Genomic DNA, 23,850 nt, shown 5'->3' on the forward strand with positions numbered 1-23,850 from the left:
GAAGGCTGAGTCAACCTTGAGCTCCCATCAGAATCGAACTCCAGGCTGTGGGCAGAGTTTGCCTCCAATATTGCAATACTGCATTCTAACCACTGCACCACCACGGCTCTTATCTTTCTGTGATCAAAGTTGCAAACCTTGTAGAACCAAAGCAAGGCTTTAGAGGGCACTGAGTCCATTGCTAGTGTCATCCTCCTGTAAATAAGTATCTGCCTCTAGTTATGAATTTCAGACAGCATGTGCAGGAATGAACCAGCGTTGCTGCCTCATCCTGTCTGTTTAGCTCTGATGATGCAGTGGATCCAAGTCCCCTCCGGCTTGCACTTCAGTGGATTTGCATTGTATAGGTAGTCCTTGATTTACAACTATTCACTTAGCGACCATTTGAAGTTTACAGTGGCACTGAAAAAAAAGTGATTCACAACCAATCCTGCATCCCCACCATTACATAATCAAAATTTGGGCACTTGGCCATCAGTATTTACAACGGTTGCAGCATCCCGGCGTCCTGTGATCACCATTTGCAACCTTCCCAGCCAGTTTCTGACAAGTAAAGTCAGTGGGGGGGAAAGCCAGAGTTGCGTCACGACAATGTGATACCCTTAAAACAACCACCTTGTTTAACAACGAAAATTCTGGTTCCAATTGTGGTCATAATTTGAGGACTCCCTTGTAAGTCACAATAGTCCCAGCGCACATGGTCAGAGAGAAGGGCTTGTGAGAGTTCTAGTCTTAATGCCATCCTAGGACATCAAATGGCCTCTCTGGCTTTTGTGCTGCTTGCATGTGTGAATGCTTTTGTGCTTTATTGGCAAGGTAAGCTGATCTCTTTTTTGTTGTTGCACCCTTTTGTCTTTCCAGGATCTAGTGAACGGTTATCGCTGTCTCTGTCCACCTGGCTATATTGGGGATCACTGCGAGAGAGACATCAATGAATGCGCAAGCAACCCTTGTTTGAACGGGGGCCACTGCCAAGATGAAATCAACGGCTTCCAGTGTCTCTGCCTGGCTGGCTTCTCGGGAAACATCTGTCAGGTGAGGCAGGTTCCAGATAAGAGCAAACTCAGTGTGCAGTTCCGTGGATCTGTAGGCTGAATACCTGTATTCAAGCAAGCAGCGTTAATAGAAGCTTTTATTTTAAAAAAAAACATCAAGGGTGAGGTGTGGGGATTCACAACTTCAGGAGCATTTGTGTGCATTCGTGTTGCGAGCGCTCTGCGTCTACCCAGCCTCTGCGTGCTGTTTGATAACCTCGTTATTTTAGCGAGGCTGGTGAGAGCTGCATTGTGTCTGGCGTACACAGGCAAACAGAGGTGGCAGATGAAAAGGTCAGATTCCACATTTCCTTCCTGTGACCGTGGGAAGAAGATGAATAAAGCCTTTTGACTTAGATCCTCTGTTCTGTCCTCCTCTTTCCTCCCTCTCCACCACCACTGACAGTTGGACATAGACTATTGCGAGCCCAACCCTTGCCAGAATGGGGCCCAGTGCTTCAATTACGAGAGCGATTATTTCTGCAGCAACTGTCCGGATGATTACGAGGGCAAGAACTGTTCCCACCTCAAAGATCACTGCCGCTCAACTCCTTGTGAAGGTATGCTTTTGAAGCTTTGTGCCATGTCGTCGTAGCAGTCGCTCATTTACCCCGGGGACAGCGATGGGGGTCCGTGCTGTTCATGCGTAAAAGTCCCAGATTCAGTCTCCAACATCACTTGACCCAAGATGTCTGCCTGAAATTTCAGGGGGCAGAACTCCAGTGACTCAGCATAATCAGTGCTGTGTTAGAACAGGTTAGCGGGCTTGGGCCACAAGGCAGCATGGAGCCTTCAGACCCCATGTTCTGTGGTCACACCAAGTATTGAGTTATTTATTTATTTATTTTATTTATTTATTTTAATTCCATTTATATCCCGCCCTTCTCCGAAGACTCAGGGCGGCTTACAAGCTTAGCAGTAGCCTTCATTCTATGTATATGCCTGCTTATTAGGGCTATCACACACACCCCCCCAGGCGGCATTATTACAAAGTCAGCTTAATTGCCCCCAACAATCTGGGTCCTCATTTTACCTACCTCGGAAGGATGGAAGGCTGAGTCAACCTTGAGCCTGGTGGGACTCGAACCTGCACTAATTGCAGGCAGCTGGTGTTACTTAAGGAGGCATTAGCCCACTGCTCCACCAAGGCTCTTTAAGTTATGCCCTTTAAATACATTACCAGCCATTGTTCTCTGGCTTTTTTTGAGAAGGAAGGCCCAGTAACTTTACCATGCATTTCTAAATAAGTTTTAAAACTACAGAATATCCCAGCTCTGCCCACTTGGTAAATCCAATTCAAACCTGTCTGATTCAAACTGTGTGCCTCAAAGCTCATCCTAAAATGGTTTAGTGCAATTCTCAGCCACCAAAAGTTCACCTCTCCCTGATCTAGATGGAGAAATACCCTGGCCTGATCTAAGGCCTTTCTGGTTACATATGATGCTCCTGCTCCTAAGAGTTGGGGATACTTAGAAACCACAAAGCGCTTTGGAATCATATTTTTACACTTCTGAGGGATTTTTTTAATAGCGGTATTGGAGAGCCATAGGATGTAGGTATACTGCCCTTTGGGACTAAAGGTCACATACCAGGTTCTGGAAAGTATTGGGGCTGGATGGAAGACATATGGCAAGGGAGAAGCAGATGTGTTCAAAGTAGAAAGTGAGAGGGCCCGAAGTTGAAACCACTTTTCTTCACAAGTTGAACTCTGTTGCATTTCCTTATCAAACTTTTATTTTATTTTTTTTTATTGAAAAGTTTTAAAATACATTTTATCTTTAACAATCCCCCCCTCCCCCTCCCCTACCTATCCCTCCTTATCAAACTTTTAAAACGGGAATATCCAACCTTGACAACCTTTAAAGACTTGTGGACTTCAGCTCCCGGGATTCTCCAGCCCGCCATGCCTGAGAGTTGGAAGTCCACCTGTCTTAAAAGTTAACTGAGGTTGGGCACGCCTGCTTTAAAACCTAGTTTAATTTGAATGTACTTTCCCCACATCGGCAACAACCCTGGAGAATCCATGAAGCTACTGGTAAGACGGTGAAGATTCATTTTTTGCTTGCTTGTCTCTTTTCTGCAGTGATTGACAGCTGTACTGTTGCTGTCGCTTCCAACAGCACCCCAGAAGGGGTCCGCTATATCTCTTCCAATGTTTGCGGCCCCCATGGCAAGTGCAAGAGCCAAGCGGGAGGCAAGTTTACTTGCGAATGCAACAAAGGCTTCACTGGCACCTACTGTCATGAAAGTAAGATTTGGAGATGCTTATCTTGGTTCCTCTCATTTATATCCAAGTTTGAAGCTACTTGTGTAAATAATAAGAACTTTTGTCCTTGGGATGCAGGAGTGGCCGTCATACATCTTTTCAACCCTGCCAAGTTCTCTTTTTTCCTCCTCCTGAGACTGGAGCCTTGGGGAAATTGTTTAAGAGGTCCCTGCCCTTGAATATTTTAACTTTTTAAATAAATTATAACATCAACTTGGGCTTGTGTACAGAAAGCTTCTTATTAACGTACAGCAAACTTACCCTGCCATTTTTATTGACTGCCTTACATAATGTTTAAAGCATGTGGGGATATTAAGAATAAGCTGTTTTTATTAGCCTGCTTTCCATTTTTTAACAAGGGGCCAGGCACTTTTCATACTGAATGGAACAGATTTAATCTTGACATCTCTAGGGACTGATCTAAAATTTGCTCGGGGACGTGATATTTTTCAGCCTAGATTGCCTGTTCAATTTTTAAAAGGCACTTTTGGTCTACTCATCTCCTTTTCAATCCTTGTTTTTCAGACATCAATGACTGCGAGAGTAACCCGTGTAAAAACGGAGGCACGTGCATTGACGGCATCAACTCCTACAAGTGCATTTGTAGTGATGGCTGGGAGGGCACCTTCTGTGAAGCAAGTAAGCAAGTCCTCCTTTTCCAGCAGATGGGAAGATGGAAATGGGGGGGGGGGAAATATCCTGAAAACACCATGAGCCTCATTTATGGAGCAGCCTGCCTAGATACATTGAGAGAGTTGGGGGTCTCGGTTTGAATCAGGAGAGAATAGTTTTCTGGGTTTGTAGGCTATACAACATTAGACGTTGCAAGTGTGTGTTGTACCCCAGGTTGTGGGAATAGTAAGCGAACGTTTCATCCTGCCCACTTGTACCCTCCTTCATCTTAATTTGGACATTGGGCTAAGCAAGGAGGAATTCATCTCTTTTCACAAAACCAAACAGTTGCTCGTTCTGACCTCACATCTAAGCCCATCCTACAAGCCCTTATGTGTTGATGCTTTATTTATTTTTTTCCTACTTGTTTTTCTTGCTTTTGGGATACCCAGGAGAGTTGTCTTAGTTTTAACTCTCTCCAAATAACCAGGGACGCGGTGGCTCAGTGGGTTAGGACGCTGAGCTTGTCGATCAGAAGGTCGGCAGTTTGGCGGGTTGAATCCCGAGTGCCGCGTAACAGAGTGAGCGCCTGTTACTTGTCCCAGCTTCTGCCCACCTAGCAGTTCGAAAGCACGTAAAAATGCAAGTAGAAAAATAGGGACCACTACGGTGGGAAGGTAACAGCGTTCCATGTGCCTTTGGCGTCTAGTTATGCCAGCCACATGACCACGGAGACGTCCTCGGACAAGCGCTGGCTCTTCGGCTATGAAACGGAGATGAGGACCGGCCCCTAGAGTCGGAAATGACCAGCACGCATGTGCGGGGGAACCTTTACCTTTTTACCTTTTTAAATAGCTGACAGCGCCTATTTATTCATTGGATTTTATTTACTGCAGCTTTTCTGCAGCTCAAATCAACTTACCAAGGATAAATAAAATAAGAGCTATTATAAAGCATTGACAGAAACAAAACAACAATGCCCTAAGCAACGACTTCAACATCTAAATCTAGAGCAGTATAGATTTGGAACAGTGTTCCAGGCACCAAGAAGTCTGGGAAATGTAGTTTTCCCAAGGTATTTTTAGGGGGGGGGTTGCAGAGAAATCTGGTTATAGTCCCAAGCTGTTGCACCACTGGAAAGGTACTTTTGCCTTTCATTTTGCTTCTCACCATGTGCTCACACAAGACATGAAATAAATGTTCTTGAGCAAAAAAGGATATCCTTTTGCTCCATCTAGTTACCTGTGTGCCTGAAGTGCCCTATCTAAACTGCTATATGGTTAAGGGAATGTTGGCTTCATTCAGTGATCTGAGTTTAGCATAAAGTGAGTGTAGCTAAAGTACTGGGATGCCCAACATTTATGTTGTTAAGTGAGACATTCATTGAATTTTGCCCCATTTTACAACCTTTCTTGCCACACTTGTTAAGTGAATCACTGCAGTTGGTAAGTTAATAACATGCTTGTTAATTGAATCTGGCTTCCCCCATTGACTTTTCGCAAAAGCTGTTCCCATGACCACAGGACACTGCAACCGTCATAAGTATGAACCGGTTGCCAAGCATTTGAATTCTGATCACGTGATCATGGGGCTGCTGCAAATGTGTTAAAAATGGACATGTCATCTTTTTTTCAGTGCCGTTGTGACTTTGAATGGTCACTAAATGTACTGTTGTAAGTTGAGGACTACCTGTACACTAGGAGCTGAATAAATTGCTCACATATTTTGCAGAGTTACACTCTAGGTATTTTCTTCTCCTAAAACCCTTAGGCATCCAGCAGACTTTTAAGTTTTATGAAGCTCATACCAAGAAAAGAATCTTTACCTTTTGAACGTCACCTTACTGTTGTAATCAGTTTTTAATTTTGTGACAATAATACTCATCTCAAGGGGAATTTGCCACAGAGCTGCAGTGTCTCAAGGACAGCCAGGAACATCTGAACTGTTAAGACTTTGGCCTGGAAAGGATGTCATTACATTATAAGATCTAGTTTTCATTCCAAGGGACTTGCAAGGAAAGCTGAATAGTGAGAAAAACCAAAAGGGAACACAGGGATGGAGGGCAGAAGAGAGGCAATAGGCATCAAGATCTTGGGGCATTTAAGAGCCTTGGTGGAGCAGTGGGCTAATGCCTCCTTAAGTAACACCAGCTGCCTGCAATTAGTGCAGGCTCAAGGTTGACTCAGCCTTCCATCCTTCCGAGGTAGGTAAAATGAGGACCCAGATTGTTGAGGGCAATTAAGCTGACTTTGTAATAATGCCGCTTTGGGGGGGGGGGTGTGAAAGCCCTAATAAGCAGGCATATACATAGAATGAAGGCTACTGCTAAGCACATTTGATTTGTGCTTCTTAGATTGTAAGCCGCCCTGAGTCTTCGGAGAAGGGCGGGATATAAATGGGATTTAAAAAAAATAATAAAAAAAAATCCAGGAGCTACAGGCTAGAAAGAGGGATGTGAATTATGCAGACAAAGCCCACTCTGTAAATATTCTTAGCTCCTACCGATGGGTAACCAGCCGACAATTCTCCTCTGTTATCTCCAGATATAAATGATTGCAATAAAAGCCCTTGCCGCAATGGAGGGACGTGCCGAGACTTGGTCAATGACTTTTTCTGTGAATGTAAAAATGGCTGGAAAGGAAAAACCTGCCACTCACGTGAGTGTTTTTAACAGCTTCTGTGGTATTCAGAACGTCGTGTTTTGTGCCTGAATTCAATTGAATTCCCTCAGCCGGGTTCATTGTCTTCTGAGTAGAAGAAGGTGGTTTCTGTTCCTCTGTCCTTGAAACGTTCAGAGTAGCCTGTGTATCCCAAAGGCGCTTTCTCGAAAGGCCAAGTGGTCTTTCTTTGTTTTTGCTGGAAGACCTTTTGCCCCTCGTCCAAAAACGCTTCTTAAGGTCTTCAGAAGCTTCTTGGATAAGAAGCAAAACATCTTCAAGCAAAAACAAAAGGAAAGGCCCAGTTGCCTTTCGAAAAAGCACCCTTGGGACAGCCATGACCTGGATGACTGAGACTCTCCATAGGCCACAGGTCTGCAACCCGCAGCTCCAGAGCCTCATGCGGCTCTTTCAGCCGTCCCCTGCGGCTCCCAGTCCTCTGCCATGTGCAATCCAAAAAAAAGGGACTAAAAAAGTTCAACCAATCAATTCAAATATGCAGGGTAGGGGCATATCTCGCCTTGGCTCCACTCTTCAGTCAAACCCTGTTCTGCGCATGCGTCCATGTACGCGCATGCGCACACATTTTTTGCGGATCCCAGTTTTTCCTTTTGTGAGGGAACCGGTTCCGAGTGGCTCTTTCACTGTTTCAGGTTGCTGACCCCTGCCATAGGCAAAGCATCCTGTGGTTCAAAGCCAGCTGGCTTATGAATGCCAGTGTTGAAGTTACACAATGCCAGTGTCTACCTGGCATGAGTTCAGGGTACGTTTCTCTTCACAAAAGTGCATCATTTTGAATATAGGGATCAATGGGTAAATGTGTCCCAGCCACAACCTGATGGTGCCCTTTTCTCTATAGCTTCCCTATACGTTAGAAAATTGAGAGAGACCCGGGTTTATATTGGGGGGAGGGGGGGCAGAAGGGAGAGGGAGGGGCACAATGATGTCACCTAAGTTACCATGACTGAGTAAGGGGAGAGAACGTTGCAATAAGCTTTAATAAATAGATTTAAAAAATAAAAAAGGTTGACTCAGCCTTCCATCCTTCCCAGGTAGGTCAAATGAGGACCCAGATTGTTGGGGGCAATTAAGCTGACTTTGTAATAATGCTGATTGGGGGAGGGTGTGTGAAAGCCCTAATAAGCAGGCATATACATAGAATGAAGGCTACTGCTAAGCTTGTAAGCCGCCCTGAGTCTTCGGAGAAGGGCGGGATATAAATGGAATTAAAATAAAATAAATAAATAAAATTTAAAAAGGTGTCAGATCCTGGTGATTTTGAAACTAAGCTGAATGCATCTCACCCATCACCCATTTTGATCTCTTGGATTTTTAAAAGTAAAAAAGGAATGTAAAGTTGATCGAGGTTAAAAAAAATATACGATGTTCTTTCCAGTTGCTCTCAATGGGAATTTTTTGACCGGGACTGAATGACAATATATATATATATATTGTCCCTCCTTTCATAAACTAAATCAAAAATTTAACACATACCAGAAAGAACATGTGTAGTTTAACAGTAACTAAATAACCCAACTTTTACTTTAAACACCGTATTTTATTACTTTGTCTGAAAATACAACAATGTTCTTTCAACACGTTCTTTCTGGTATGTGTTAAATTTGTGATTTAGTTTAGGAAAGGAAAGAAAGAGAAAATGATAAGAAATTAACATGGGATGTTATTTGAAGGGCTCAAAGAAGAAGATTCTTAACATGTTACTTCTGGTAGCTCTGAATGGATTTTTCTTGACTAGGTTCAAATGAAGAGGCTTTAAAGATTTGTTTATAGATAACAGATGGCAAAAAGTGGGTTGTATTTTTAGAGGAAATAATAAATTACTGTCTTAAAGGAAAGAAATATGTAACTTTCATTTGATTGAGGTTCAAATAGCTATGTTGTAATTTTTGGTAATTCTTAATGGGGTTTTGCTGATGAGGATTGAATTATGAGGCTTTATCATTTGCTTATAGATAGGAGATGAGATATGAGAAGAAGATACCTTTTATTGAAACGGTGACAAGTTACTGAAAGAGTTTTTACATGTCTTGATGAAAGGGGAAATCATTTCTTTTAACTTTTCTTCTTTTCTCTTTGCGTATTTTCTTTTTCTCTGCATTTTTTATTATAATTTTCTTCTCATATTTTTCTTACTTCCTATTAGTTCTTTATCTTTGTATTTTTAAACTTTAATAAACGTTATTATTAAGAGGGAAAAAATATGACCCGTTGGCTTTCCCCGTCCGTCGGGTAGGTGACAGCCAGTGCGATGAAGCCACGTGCAACAACGGAGGGACGTGTTACGATGAGGGCGACGTCTTCAAATGCATGTGTCCTGCCGGATGGGATGGAGCCACTTGCAATATAGGTACAAACCGGTGGGTCCTCATCTTTCCTTCTCCAAGGCGTGTGCTGAAGAGACCGGCAGCATGCTTTTTTATGTTTCTTTTACAGCGCGGAATAGCAGCTGCCTGCCAAACCCCTGCCATAATGGGGGAACATGTGTTGTAAGTGGAGAGACTTTTACGTGTGTCTGCAAAGAAGGCTGGGAAGGAGCTACGTGCACCCAGAGTAAGTTCTTTTTAACACACACACACACACACACACACACACACACACACACCCATTTCTTCCATAAATACATCTAGAGGGGCTTTGTTGAGCCAATGGTGCCTCTGGGGAATTGGAGATTGAAACCAGAAGTGGGAAGCTGTTGGATGTGGGACCTGAACCTCACCTCTCTCCCTTGGCTTCAATGACTTTGTAGGATGGAGCTTTGACCTGGGCCTGAGAAAAAGTGGCAAGCAAGTTAAGTGGAGGCAGATGTTGAGTTACTCCTCCTCCACGTGGCTTTGCCTCCCTCTTCCCAAGCAGCCACCATTCAAAGCTCTTCCCTCTGAGATTCTTTACAGTAATCCCCTCCTTGGATCCCCACCAAGCTCTAGATTGCACAAGGCTCCCTCTGTTTGAGCCTGGTACAAAAGTTAACATTCTTGTACCATTTTAAATACGTATCAGTGGTGCCCAGGGGTTTTGTTATGTCCAAACTGAACTCAGTCTTCCTGTGGGAAAATAAAAAAACCTGTTCCTGACTATTCTGAGCATTTTAGCAGGATGTTTTTTTTTTAATGTATACCTGTGTGTACGAATTAAATCTGGGAGAGCCCTATAGCTGTTGCAACTGTCAAATAACTAAGAGTCTAAAAGCCTTGCCAGTCACTTCAAAAGCTGCAGAGAGAGAAAGAGAGAGAGATTACTTTGTGTGAGTAATAGAGCTTTGAAGGAGGGCTTCTCATTTACTGTACAAAACTAGAATGTTGTCAGTGGTTTGTTAATTGAAAAGTAGCCAACAAGGCTTCCCCCCCCCTTCTTTTAATCTGCGTGATCCAAATTTCTGGCTTAAAGAATGAAACCAAGATTTAGAGGCCATCCACAAGAAAGTCCATCACTCACCCATTGCCCAGCTTCTCTTACTTTCCTCTAACTTTACCTTTCTTTAATCTCTCTGCAGATACAAATGACTGCAGTCCACATCCTTGGTAAGTCACTTTCTTGCAGCTGAATAAAACCCAGAGGGAAAAGAGATGAATGAGGAAAGAAAAAGCTTCCACCCAAGCCATTTCCTTTTCCCCTGGACTGTCATCTCTATTTTTACTGTAGATATGTTTATTTGGAATAGAGTTCCCCAACCTTTCCGGCTTTACGGACCAACAGGGGAGCGGGGATGGTTCACACATGTGAGCATGCAACTCCATTTGCATAAGTGACAGACACGCCGCTTGTACAAATGGAGTGCTCGTGCAAGTGGAGATGCACGTGCCCTCTCCTACCATTTCTGTGGCCTGATTCTGAATGGTCCGAAGCCCAGTAGTGGGCCATAGCCCGGGGTTTGGGGACCATTGACTAGGAAGATTCCTTTTTATTAGTCATACGTTGAACATTTGGATAGGTCAGGGGTCTTCAAACCTGGCCCTTTTATGACTTGTGGACTTCAACTCCCAGAATTCCTCAGCCAGCATGCCTGGCTGAAGAATTCTGGGAGTTGAAGTCCACAAGTCATAAAAAGGCCAGGTTTGAAGACCCTTGGGATAGGTATTGCATCTCCTTCCTCCAAAGCCTTTGATTTTCTCTGAAAACGTCCTATCAAATTCTTCAGTTCAATTCTTCATGTTTGCTGGGTCTGTCATTGTTCTACTAAATAACAAGCTCATTACTTGGCACACTATACATAACTATGTATAATTAACTACGTCTTGTTAAACCAGTGCAATTTGTAGTAGAATACAATTCATGTGTGTATGTTTAGAATAGTTAATATATAGAATGGGTTATAATGGACAATCTGACCTTCCGGGTGTTGATGGCCTTTAAATCCCAGCAGGCACAGATGGCGGAGTCAGTGCTAAGTTAACGCTAAGGATTGTAGTTCAAGGCAGCAAGGTTACCGTGGTTTAGAAATCTTATTACATTTTGAAGGTCACCCTGCACTTTGTGGAAGTAAAAACCAAAAGATTTTGCTTTATCTTATTTTTTTCCCTCTTCTCCCCATTCCTCCCAAACAGCTACAATAACGGAATCTGTGTGGATGGAGACAATTGGTACCGCTGTGAATGTGCTCCAGGTTTTGCAGGTCCTGACTGCAGGATAAGTAAGTTTTTAGAATGGTTTGATTCACAGATGTTGGTTTAAAGCTTGCAAATTGGCTCATTTGAGCAGTGGTTGCCATGGAATTGGTCTTTGATTCAATGGTCTTTTCCGTGACAGCCCCTGCCCTATGGAACACTTTACCCGCTGAAGTTTGGCGGACCTCCACCCTTTTAGCCTTCCATAAGGCTTTAAAAACCTGGCTAATCTCCCAAGCATTGGGAGCTGAGATGATTGCACATCAGAACTGATTGGCACCAGTTTTTGTTGTTTTTCATGTTTTAATTGGTTGAGTTTTCTAGTTCTTAAAATATTTTATAGGATTCTTATTTTTTTTTTTTTACTGGGAGCCACCCAGAATTAGATGAAAGATGGGCGACAGCTATATAAATGGTTTAAATAAATAAACAATCATACCACCATAATAGAATCCCATAAATGAAGAATGTGCTGTGTGGATATTCTTCCTTATTTGTATTCAAAAGCTACCCTTTTTCCCCCCTCTTCTTCTGAACTGGGCTCCTAAGAGTCCTAGTTTCATCCTTCCAAGGAAAAGGCATTTCAAGAGGGGCTGCAAGGGGTAAAGAATTCTCTCTCCTCTTCCCTTTCATTCTGAGAATGAACTTTCCTAGGGCCAAGAAACTACTCAGAAGGAAATGTTCTCTAATTAGAATACTTTTTTGCCTTGGGCTCAGACCTTCAACTAGCATACATGGTTCCCTGTCAGTAGAAACTCACCAGCAAAAGAAAAGCTATACTTCTTAAAGGACAGAAATACAATCTGTTGTACAGAATACAAAATGTAATGGAAACTCTTGTTATCAGAGGAGTCGATGAGGTTGAAAGGGGCATTGTTAGCCAAAATCTAAAGACCATTATAATGGCCCAGTATAAGAAAGCTTTGCGTGTTCATAAGCAGCATCTATTCCTGCTTTGTTGAACTTCTGAAATAAGTACTCGGAGTTCCTTTTAATTTTATTATTACCATTAAAGATAATAAGTGTATAAAAACTAATAAATGTAATACAGGGGATTGTCAGCTAATGACCAGGGATTTCATGACCATTCAAAGCCACAGTGGCCACGGAATGGATGCTTTATAGCCCGCAAAGCAACCACGGCCATAGTAAATGGTTACGTGCCACCAGTCACATGACTGCATGTTGGGTGGGGTCAGCTTTACAATTGGTTGCCGCGTATTGAGGTCAGGTGTCTCAGATTTGGGATTTATTTATTTAGTTATTACATTTTTATGCCACCCATTTCTTTGATGCCAAAAATCTGGGCAGTTTGTGCCAAAAAAAAAAAGCCCATTCCAATGAATGGGTTCGCTGAATGACCGCTGGCTTAACGACCATGGTGTTCGCTTAACAACCGCTGTGAAAAATTACTTCTGCTCACTCTATGCCTCAGCTTATAAATGCAACAAATTATGGCCATAAACCCAGGCTCAGTTGTGCTTGTAAGTTGGGGATGGCCTGTAATAAAACCTTCCATAACAAAAGCGATCAAACTTTACAGGTTGATTAAGGCTATTGTTGGTTCTGCTAAAGTGTCCAAACCAATGAATTACATGGATTCCTCATCTTCCTCCCTTCCCCTCCAGATATCAATGAATGTCAGTCTTCACCTTGTGCTTTTGGAGCAACCTGTATAGATGAAATCAATGGATATCGCTGCATTTGTCCACCTGGCCGTGGTGGTCCCAGATGTCAAGAAGGTATTCCATGTCTTGATTTAAATTGCATTGTTCTATTTAGCTGCAGCAAAATGCATTGTCTAAATTAGGAGCTGGGGTGCCCTTTATGTTTTTAAAAGCCATCTTCCTCCTTTTCGATCAATTATTAGGCTGAATAGCAGCAGCACTAAGATTTATATACCGCTTCATAGTGCCGTAGAGCCCTCGCTAAGTGGTTTACATAGTCAGCATATTCCTGCCCCACCCCAACAATCTGGGCCCTCATTTTTTTACCGACCTCGGAAGGATGGAAGGCTGAGTCAACCTTGAGCCGGTCAGGATCGAACTGCTGGCTGTGGGTAGAATTTGCCTGCAGTGCTGCATTCTAACCACTTGCGCCACCACAGCTCCTAGACAAGTCTTCTCATCTGTGTTGGGGACGCAGTGGCTCAGTGGGTTAGGATGCTGAGCTTGTCGATCAGAAGGTCGGCAGTTTGGCGGGTCGAATCCCGGGTGCCGCGTAGCAGAGTGAGCGCCTGTTACTCGTCCCAGCTTCTGCCAACCTAGCAGTTCGAAAGCATGTAAAAATGCAAGTAGAAAAATAGGGACCACTACGGTGGGAAGGTAACAGCGTTCCGTGCACCTTTGGTGTCTAGTCATGCCGGCCACATGACCACGGAGACATCCTCGGACAAGCGCTGGCTCTTTGGCTTTGAAACAGAGATGAGCACCAGCCCCTAGAGTCGGAAACGACTAGCACGCATGTGCGGGGGAACCTTTACCTTTACCTTTAAGGATGTCTAGATGATTTTCTTATCTTCCTTCCTTTCCCCCTGTGTATTTCATCTGAAGTCTCATTCTAAATCAGTGGTCTTGAAGATGAATCCCTTAAAAATGCTTTCGTCTTAGTTTCAGGAAGACCCTGTGTTGCCAGTGGGCATATTATTCCAGACGGTTCAAAGTGGGATGACGAATGCAACAGCTGTCAGTGTGTGAATGGAAAAGTCTCCTGTTCTAAGGTAACATATGCTTGATCTCTGCACCGGCATGCTTCTTTACTTTTTCCCCCTTTTTCAGAGGGCCACTTAACCATTAAGTGTTCGGTTATCTTTAGGTCTGGTGCGGTCCAAAGCCTTGTGTGGTAAATGCCAAGGGCCAGAGTGAATGTCCCACGGGCCACACCTGTCATCCTGTTAAAGCTGACCACTGCTTTGTCCCACCCTGTGACAACGCAGGCGAATGCTGGCCGTCAAATCAACAGCCAGTGAAAATGACCTGCAGTTCGGATTCTTACTATCAAGAACATTGTGCTAACATTACCTTCACCTTCAACAAAGAGATGATGACTCCGGTAAGTGAGCCCATTCCAGGGAAGGACCCAAGAAAAAAATTCCTGCTCCTTTGCAGCAGCCGCTCTGTCTCGTCTGCGATCTGAGAGAACCAATTAAAACAAAACAAAAAACAAAAAAAGATCCTTCTGCACAAAGCGGTTCTTCAGGTTTCTCCCTCGCTGCCCTGAGTGTCCTCCGTGGGACTTTCTCATCCTATCTTTACATCAACCCTTTGACAAAATCTAGGCAGAGATGACTCCTGCGGGGCTGAGCAAGAAGCTTCGGTCAGCAGTGACTTAATTTGGATTCCTTATTGCCAAAGTCAGCAAAGTGCCTCAAAGCCATTTCACTTATTACATTTTTTTGTTGGAAAAACCCTCTAGGAGTATAATTGCAAGTGCACTCCTTGTGCAGGTTCTGCTCACTGGGGAGCTACCCTAAGTGTGTCTCTTGTATTAAGTTTACTTTTGCAAGCTCAGGTTGATCGTTTTATAATTGGCCCTCTTTGCTAAATAGCAAATGCGAGATATACAGCTCCAGTTCTAACATAAGAGACAAGGAGTCTTGTATAACAATAGCTGGATACAATTAATGATTCATGATCTTTATAGATCCTCTGCTCTCCAGGAACTCATGCTTTCTTGCCTATGCTGTTTCTCTCTTCCCTCGCCGCTGCCCCCCCACCCCCCCAAAATTAGGGTCTGACAACTGAGCATATCTGCAGTGAGCTGCGGAATCTGAATATCTTGAGGAATGTCTCCGTTGAATATGCTCTCTATATCACCTGTGAGCCCTCGCATTTGGCAAGCAATGAAATTCATGTGGCAATTGTAAGTCCATAATTGTAAGTTTGGCTTGGCTTTTGAAACATCTGGAGGAGATAGTCTCCCAGCCTCTCTGGAGGGGGAGAGAATAAGACAAAAGGAGTGCTTCCTCTTGCCGTTTCCACTGCATTGGGTGGTATTAATTCCAACAGGAGGGGGGAAAAATCAGGCTCTCTGGCTCCCCCCCCTTTGTTTCTTGTTTTCTAGGATCGATTTCTTTATGCAACAGTGAGTTTGTGTTAGCCACCTTGGAAGCTTGATAATGGGATGTTGTAATCTGAGTTAATGACAGAAACACAGTGGGCATTTTTGTAAATTCTGCAATGCGTTTGGATTTGTTGAATGGTTTTGAAAAGTAGGAGGGAGACTTTGATTGCATGTAATTAATAGTCTTGGGTTTGTTTTTTTTTTGCTGAACTTGCAGGATCCATGCCTGTACCATATTGATTCAGGCTAAAGCTTCCCGTATTGGGTTACCCTTGCTTCCATACTGTTCTCAAAGCCCTTTGTCTTATTTCAAGTAGCAGCTGATTTTTAAACTCTGCCTTCCCTAAAATATAGTTGTTCTGTTCTCCCTTCAGTCTGCCGAAGATATCCAGGAGGAAAATAATCCAGTAAAGGAAATAACTGATAAAATTATCGACCTGGTCAGCAAACGGGATGGGAATAGCACGCTTATTGCAGCTGTTGCAGAAGTCCGAGTCCAGAGGCGGCCAGTTAAGAGCAAAACAGGTAAACCGTTTCGAGAGGTGGAAGGACAGTCTCTCTTAAATCTGCTTTAGAAGAGGTGCCTTTGCTGGTGGTAAGATAAAAGTGTTTCCAAATATAATTTTTCTAATACACAGCTTGAGATTATCTTGTTCGGTTTGTATCCGGGGGTGCATCTGGGGGTGGTCAGAAAAGGCAAGCTGCCAGCCATACAACCAGTGCCTCACTCCCTTTTACATGCACGGCATATAAAAGAGGGTGAGGCTTTGATTGTAGGAGATGACCAGGCTGAGCCGGATGGAGGGGCAAACGCATCATCAGTCATGAGTCCCTACGCTTACACAAGAGATCTAAGTCCAGCCTGCCTTGAATTCCCCTCTTAACTCCTCTAATTTCCCTTGACCTCTCAAGAGCTTAAGCTTGCAGTCAGTCTTTAATACTCATGGGAACTGCCTGAATTTCCTGATTTCCCCAGCTCTTGACAGTGATTGCACAATAACAGCTGACGCTTTGGTTTTGCTTTATCTCCCTTTGTGGGTGCCCCTGTTTCTAGCTGACGGGAGAGGAAACCCCTGTGGCTTGAGCCAATAAAAGTTGTTCTTAGGCAGAGCTCAAAGTTGAACTAGCCCAGGGGTAGGCAACCTCGGCTCTTTTATGACTCTTGGACTTCAACTCCCAGAATTCCTGAGTCAGCTATGCTGACTCAGGAATTCTGGGAGTTGAAGTCCATGAGTCATAAAAGAGCCGAGGTTGCCTACCCCTGAACTAGTCCTATGAGGACCATAGATATAAACTCCTCTTGGGCTCAGATACTGAAACTTAACTCAACATTGTCCCATTCTTCAGCTTCTGCAAATGCCCTGTTATTGAATGAGTAAGATATTGGTCTTTAATGGGAGGGGGGGAATTGAATAATAATAATAATAATAATAATAATAATAATAATAATAATAATAATAATAATAATAATAATAATAATAATAATAATAAAAAATAATTAAATTTGTGTGCAACGTGATTTTGGGTGGCTCGCAACGATCAAATTATAACATGAACAATGAAAAGGAAGATATGGGTGATGAAGGGAAGATTCTCCTCTCGCTGAAGGCCTGAGTGAAGAGCCAAGTCTAAACGACAGCAGAGCGGGGGGCCAGCTAGATCTTGGGGGGTGGAGACCTAGTTCTAGAGGGCAGGTCAGAGTCCTGAGAGAAGACACTGTTTAATCGAAGGAATCCTGAGCCTGTCAGCCTTACAGGATCATATCAGCCAGGCAAATGTTGTAGATGATAGGCAGTTTAAGTAACCAAGCCTTATACCATATATGAATGACCTCAACCCATGGTTGAACTAGCATTATAAAAAAAAAAGGAAAACATAGCTGTTCTTAGAAAGTTAATTAGGCTATGTTAATAACCCTTAATTAGGAAGATCAATATCCGATGTCAAGGATTACATGCAGGCTTAGTAATACTTAAGTCACACCTTTATAAATCTTTGAGATATGTTAGACGTAATTAGTCTGGATTCCATTGATTTTTGTAGGTTTTCTCTAAATGAGACAGCCTGGACCCAAATCCTGTGAGCCAATTCTAGTTAGGTCAGCCCTTCGGAACTTCCATGGCAGAATCCTAACTCGGATATAAAGAAAAAGGGAAGCATTGCTTTTGATCACAGCTTTTGTATTTAAAAACGTGGGTAACATCCTAGCCTGCATCTTTTACAAACAATTTTTAAAGTTAAACAAGTTAGGTAAGGAATTCATTAGCGTGGGAAAACGTTTTCTACCATGATGCCAAACCCCCCACCCCCACCCCAGTATGTTGGAATTCAGCCACCAAATTCCCCAGGCACCAGGGTCAAAATTGAAATTGGACATTACGAAGGACCAGATCGGGGAAGGTGGGCATGAGGTCTGTCATTCAAGGAAGAAGCAGCCCCACTTCTTGGAAGTACTAATGGTGAGCCCCAATTGCCTTCCAGATTTCTTGGTCCCATTACTGAGCTCCATTTTAACTGTGGCTTGGATCTGTTGCCTGGTCACCGCTTTCTATTGGTGCATCAGGAAGCGGCGAAAGCAGAGCACCCATACGCACACCGCCTCGGAAGACAATACCACCAACAACGTGCGGGAGCAGCTGAACCAGATCAAGAACCCCATAGAGAAACACGGGGCCAATGCTGTGCCGATCAAAGACTACGAGAACAAGAACTCCAAAATTGCCAAAATAAGGACACACAATTCAGAGGTGGAAGAAGATGACATGGACAAGCACCAGCAGAAAACCCGATTTGCCAAGCAGGCAACCTACACGTTAGTAGACAGAGATGAAAAGCCACCCAACGGCACTCCTACCAAACACCCAAATTGGACAAACAAACAAGACAACCGGGACTTGGAGAGCGCACAAAGTTTAAATCGAATGGAATATATTGTATAGCAGACAGCAGGTGCTGCCGTGCAGGGCCTTTAACCTGTCAATCGAAGGCAACTCGGAGCTTGTAGTTCTTAAGACGGTTGTGTAATATTTTGAGTCTAAGGCTATTATTTGCTTAATATCCCTGTGTTAATTTAAGTTTTGACAAGCTGGCTTACACTGGCAGTGATAGTTGCTGTGGTTGGCTGGATTACCAAGTGCTGCATTTCACATCTATGCAAAACTAGTCAAAAAAAAATATGCCCCTGTGTCAATTCAGCCACAGCCAATGCATCCCAGAAAGGTTTCATGAGGAATCACTAGGAATTTATTTTGCTTTTTTTTCCCTATAGCGGGAAAGAAATATATGCATATTGGTGGATCTGTTTTGTTTTGATCTCTCTCTCTCTCTCTCTCTCTCTCTCTCTCTCTGTAGTCTTAGAAGACAAATGTGTTTTATTTATTTATTGAATTAGAGTTCTTTTGTATATTGGTTTTATGGTGACATACAACTAGTTCTGTATTTGAAAGTGCCTTTGCAGCTGAGAACCACAGCAACTATCAAAAAAAAAGTTTATTATTTATTTTTTTATTGTATTTTTGTTTTGTTTTGTTTGGGGGAAGGGGAGGGACCAAGAAGATTCATGTCAGCAGTTGCTGGTTAAAAAAAAATAATGAAGAATTGAGAGGAAAATGTGTCAAAAGTAGAAGTTTGTATAGTTATGTAAATAATTCTTTTTTTTATTAATCACTGTGTATATTTGATTTATTAACTTAATAATCAAGAGCCTTAAATATCATTCCTTTTTTTATTTATATGTATGTGTTTAGAGCTGAAGGTTTTTCATAGCATTGTATGCTTATGGCTTCTTTACTTTTTTACTCCCCCACCCCCCCACCCCCGTTGTTACATGTTGCCTACATGCCAAAATTTAAATGTTTTGAGTTTTGTTTTGTCTTATTTTTAATTTTTAACAATAGGAAGAGATTTCTAGCCTTCGATGCTGACTTTTTTGTATGATGTCAAATGTGTCTCTTTTATTCCTTTGGAAACACCTTCCACAGTACCACATTCATATATTTTATTTTATTTTTTGTAAAATACCAGCCAAGGCAGTTAGATCTAGATTTTTTCTCTCTCTTTTTTTTTCTGGCTGCTTTAAAGATGGGGTGGGAGGGAAGGAAAGGATGGGAGGCAGATCATATGCTTCAGAGCAGCTTAAGGGAACACAAAGGAGCTATAACCTCTATAGATGAAATGTGAGAGTTGTGAGTGGTTGCATGTAATTAAAAAAAATATTGAATTAGTGTGTGACGTTGGAAGCACCAAAATCTTATTTTGTAAATTCTTGATTTTCTCCCCCCACACCAAAAATAGTATAAAACTGAACCACCTGTAGATTTGATTTCTTTTCTTTGTAATCTACTGTATGTAGAAAGTATTCTAATAAGCTAGTTGTTGGATACTTGGAACAGTAGAATGTCCAGTAAGATCACTGTGTAGATTTGCCCACAGGTTCCACTGCCCGCCTTAAAAAGAAATAGGGAATTCAAAGTGCTATTACAAAAGTTGGATGATCAAATATTTTTTTTTAAAAAAAAGGATTCAAACATTGACCACTTGGATCACGGAGATAACTTGTATGATAATATTAGTGTTACATGAACATGAAAATACATCTTTTGATGTGTTATTCCTGGCAATAAACCTTGAAAAATATTTATTAAATTTTTTTTCTACAAAACTCTGAAAAAGTGAGCTTCACTGAGCTGCTGACTTCAGTGTCTGGCAAAGATATTTTTCATAGCGTTAGCATCAAGACCGTTTCTCAGCTCAATGCCACCTCTGTGTTGAAATACAATTCAAAAATTGCCCCAGGTTGATGCTACCTACAACAGTAGAACCTTCTACTCCATTTAAGAGCCATCAGTAGGCCAAGATAGAATTTGTGTTCCCACAGATACACAACCCAACTATGTCTTCACTAGATACATATAATTGCACTAGATCCCAGTTTCCTTTGCTTGGAAGAAACGGGGGATTCAATTGGTCATGTGCACCCACTGCTACTGTTGTAGAAATGGGGAGTGGTCATTTCACTACAGTCCTATCTGGAAATTGTAATTTAGCATAATTAAAGTTCAATCAGTTAGGAAGGATTGTCCTCCAATCTCACAGAGCTGTACAATAAATTGTAAGGCTGCACGATGGTGTTCTCTTCGTTGGTGAGTTTCATGATGGTTCAACTCACACATGAGATTTGGCAGGGTTCAGACAGCATATGAAGCCATAATATGGTGTGTTTGCTTTTACGTGTTATGTGAACCTAGCAAATTATCATTTATTAAATCATGATTAAGTGAATTATAATTTAATGTGATTTGTGAATCCAGTCAGTATTTCCAATAAGTGGATTTATGCCAGCTGCCTTATACCACGTTTCAGCATTTTATGTGTGTTAATCTGGTTGATTATGGAATAGTTCAACTCAAGCCAGCAAGACTACACCCCTGGAACGTATTAAATGTCTGTTTTTCTCAACATGGAACTTTCCAAGTTTCTTCTGTGTGTTCCCTGACTGCTACTACCATCAGTCTTGGACTGAAGACCCAAGACCTTCAGAATGGCCATATTTTCCTAATGTTGAACTCCTTTCAACTTGATGATTCGGAGATTTCTTCAATCATGGAGCTCATGATGGGGCAGACAAGATATCTGAACTGCGACTGGACCCATTTGGCTTAATGAGTCTTGACATTTTCCCTTTTAATGATTCAATAAGAAGGTATTTTTGTTCCTTTTTACTAAAGCTTTTTGTGACTTAAGACAGCCTTTCCATTGCACTGGGCTTGCATCTCCAGCCTTTGTGGAGGTGGAACTCCAGTTTACCTTCAGGGGAAGAAAGGGGCTGGCAGGGGAGGAGCTAATAAAGCAGTCTTTTAAGATACTGATTTCTATTGGACTACAAAGAGAAGATGGCTGGTTTCCCTGGCTGATATGTCAAACAAGACCGGCTGTGGTTACTAAAAGCTGATGAGAGCTCGTTTAACCTCCTCCAACAAAGTTAAGCCATGTTGAATGCCTGAAGCCATGTTGAACGCCTGTTTGTGAGATAAACAAGAAGCCAGTCCTGTGTTGCAAAACAACTTGGGCAAGAGCAATTTCAATTTCCCCATGAGCAAACCCTTTGAACTCGGTATTTCCTGATTATTGCTTGCTACTATGTACCTAAACCAACCACCATTATCTTTACTTCTTAGCATTACAGGATTAGGTTTTGATAAAGATCAGTCAAGACATCAGTCTTCTCCAACCTGGCGCTTCCCATATATATATGCTGGAGTTAAAATTCCCAGGATTCCCAGGTAACGCACCTGAAGAGTGCCAGCTAGTGGAAAGCTGAGAGATCATGATTTAATTGTGAAACCTCTTTCTACGAAGGTCTTTTCAGTGAATATTGAACAAATGGTTTTTGATCCTGTCAGTTGCATTCCACCCTATTTCACTCATGCAAAGTGAAAGCTTGGTGGACGAGGTCTCCTACCTGTGGAAGGGGTCTTCTACAAGGTGGAAGAGGTCTTCTACTAGTAGCTCATCCCTGCTGGAGACTTGTGCTTTTGCATGATTGGACATCTCTTGCTCCCCTGTCACTTCAAATGGATTCCCTGAGCAAAAACAGGAACATTACAGGCATCCGGCGTATATTTTTCTCCATCAAAATGGGTATTGATGGTTGGTAGACATGCCATGGAGGAGAAAGCACTCTGACCATTCGGCCTATATTTTCCCAATCCATTGTCCTCCAGACATGCTGGGACAACGGGAATTTGAATTCTTTAAGCAGAAGGCCCAGCACTTTGGAGGGAGCAGCACATTAGAGCAGAATGAATTTAACCTTTGGAAAGACATTGGAGACAGGATGATGGATCTCCCCTGTTGTTTGTAGTTTGGAGCACAAACTACCAGATCTGCATTCACTGCAATTAATCATCATGAAGACCCACTAAGAATGGGAAATTTTTCAACCCTGAGCCTTTGGAAGGGGGAGGGTGGTGGATAAAGTTCCTTGGGTTCAATACCTCCAGCAACATTTTGCACTTTACCTTTTTGTGACAGAACTTTGTGGCGTTGTTTTTTTTACCATGCGCTGCAGTCCTTTAAAGAACAGGCTTGGTGTGCAAAACAATATTTTGATGGTGTCTTACCAGGGAAGTCCTCAGGATAAGAATGTGGCGAAATATTTGTGGATAAGGAAGGAACAGCACTTTCTCCTTGCCTTGAGATGATGCAGTATCTCCCTGATGGACTTCCTAGCGGGAGTGGGCCTGCTTGCATTCTGAATGTAAGGAAATAAGGAAGATGCAGCAGTTAAGACCAGAAACAGCAGCTTAAGGTTATATGTGTCATATTTCATTGGAAGAGGTCCCAGTTGCAATGCAGCTCAATTGGGTTACTGCTATTTCTCTTAGTTGCTGCTCCGGCATCGTGATGTAAAGCTATGTGTTGGAGTCAAGCAGGAACTATTTTTTTTATTGCAGATTTCTTTCTCTTTGCCCCAAAGACAGCAAGTTTCTTGATGCATTAATGATTCTGATGTATACCATTCCTTGCTAAACTTTTTTCTTTGCTAAACCTGGTTCAAAGCCGTGAAACGAAATCACATTTTGAATTTCTTGAGAGGAAAATTCATTTCTCCTCTGCATTCCATTGCCTCTTTGCTTCTCCATACAGTTTTGGAAAGATCATTGCTATCTTTCATCTACTATAAAGCATCCTTAGATTTTAATTATTGGCCACAGCCAACTTGCCACGGGACAACTCGAGGCCAACTCACTGTGGGACAATTCAACAAATACAAAAGCTAAATTTGATTTGACAGAACCTTGGCCAGTAATAATAAAATAAGAAAGCCAGTCCAGAAATACAAGAGTTGACGATAATTTCAATGGAAAAAGTCATCATTGGTAATAAAAGTATCTGGATGAAACAATACAGCATTGAATTGTCCCTTGGCCATGGCGAGTTGGCTGTGGTGAGTTGGCCACAGCAAGTTATCCTAGACCCACATCATCTATCCATCTATTATGCCCTCTCAATGTTTCACCATTTCCTAGGAAGCCCATTAATTTTCATACATAATTTATTTCCACCCTAAACACTTCAGGTATTATGCTCTGTTTTTACTACTTCTTTAATATCCTAGGGGTTACTATTTAGAGGTTTAGATTCAACAAATCAAAATGACAAACGGGTTTATAAAATGAACAAAATTTGGCCCTATGCACACATGAAGCACACTGTGGCTAAACTAAAATGATTCAGATTTTGTTTTGGCTGAGCTACTCTGGGTGGGTCGGAATCTAGCCAAAACAAATCTTGGATTAGTTGAATCCGGGTTTTGACTGTGACACATCCCATAGTTGTCTTATGGAGAAAAACCGAGCAAGGTTCCTATCCTTCCCTTCCCTCTTTTCTAGGTGTCTTATATGCCACCCCACCAACCAATTTTCTGTACCTTCCTTCCCTGCTACTACCCTACAGCCACCTGACCCATCCATCCTACCTTGCTCCACGCCACTGGCCTTTTTATTACCTACTGTCTTCTACCCCATAACTTCTCGGGCAGAACATACATGTTCTACGTCCATGCATGGGGGGAAAAAGCACACTGGTTTTACTCC

The 23,850-nt window shown here is 42.4% G+C and overlaps 1 protein-coding gene across 1 annotated transcript in view; it reads left to right on the forward strand.

Moving 5' to 3' along the window:
- The window catches only part of JAG1 (jagged canonical Notch ligand 1), a 59,221-nt gene extending 38,730 nt beyond the window's left edge, over positions 1–20,491 (forward strand). The window contains exons 12-26 of the mRNA XM_083379771.1: positions 862–1,035; positions 1,441–1,594; positions 3,118–3,282; positions 3,826–3,939; positions 6,456–6,569; positions 8,824–8,937; positions 9,024–9,140; positions 10,081–10,108; positions 11,132–11,217; positions 12,820–12,933; positions 13,801–13,910; positions 14,006–14,242; positions 14,921–15,052; positions 15,628–15,778; positions 17,735–20,491. Coding sequence (XP_083235897.1) covers positions 862–1,035; positions 1,441–1,594; positions 3,118–3,282; positions 3,826–3,939; positions 6,456–6,569; positions 8,824–8,937; positions 9,024–9,140; positions 10,081–10,108; positions 11,132–11,217; positions 12,820–12,933; positions 13,801–13,910; positions 14,006–14,242; positions 14,921–15,052; positions 15,628–15,778; positions 17,735–18,192 — 2,268 coding nt within the window. The 3' untranslated portion in view covers positions 18,193–20,491. The remainder of the gene's footprint in view (positions 1–861; positions 1,036–1,440; positions 1,595–3,117; positions 3,283–3,825; positions 3,940–6,455; positions 6,570–8,823; positions 8,938–9,023; positions 9,141–10,080; positions 10,109–11,131; positions 11,218–12,819; positions 12,934–13,800; positions 13,911–14,005; positions 14,243–14,920; positions 15,053–15,627; positions 15,779–17,734) is intronic.
- The last annotated feature ends 3,359 nt before the right edge of the window (positions 20,492–23,850 follow it).

The sequence above is a fragment of the Vipera ursinii genome, assembly GCF_947247035.1.
Source record: "Vipera ursinii genome assembly, chromosome: 1".
NCBI classification, from domain to species: domain Eukaryota; kingdom Metazoa; phylum Chordata; class Lepidosauria; order Squamata; family Viperidae; genus Vipera; species Vipera ursinii.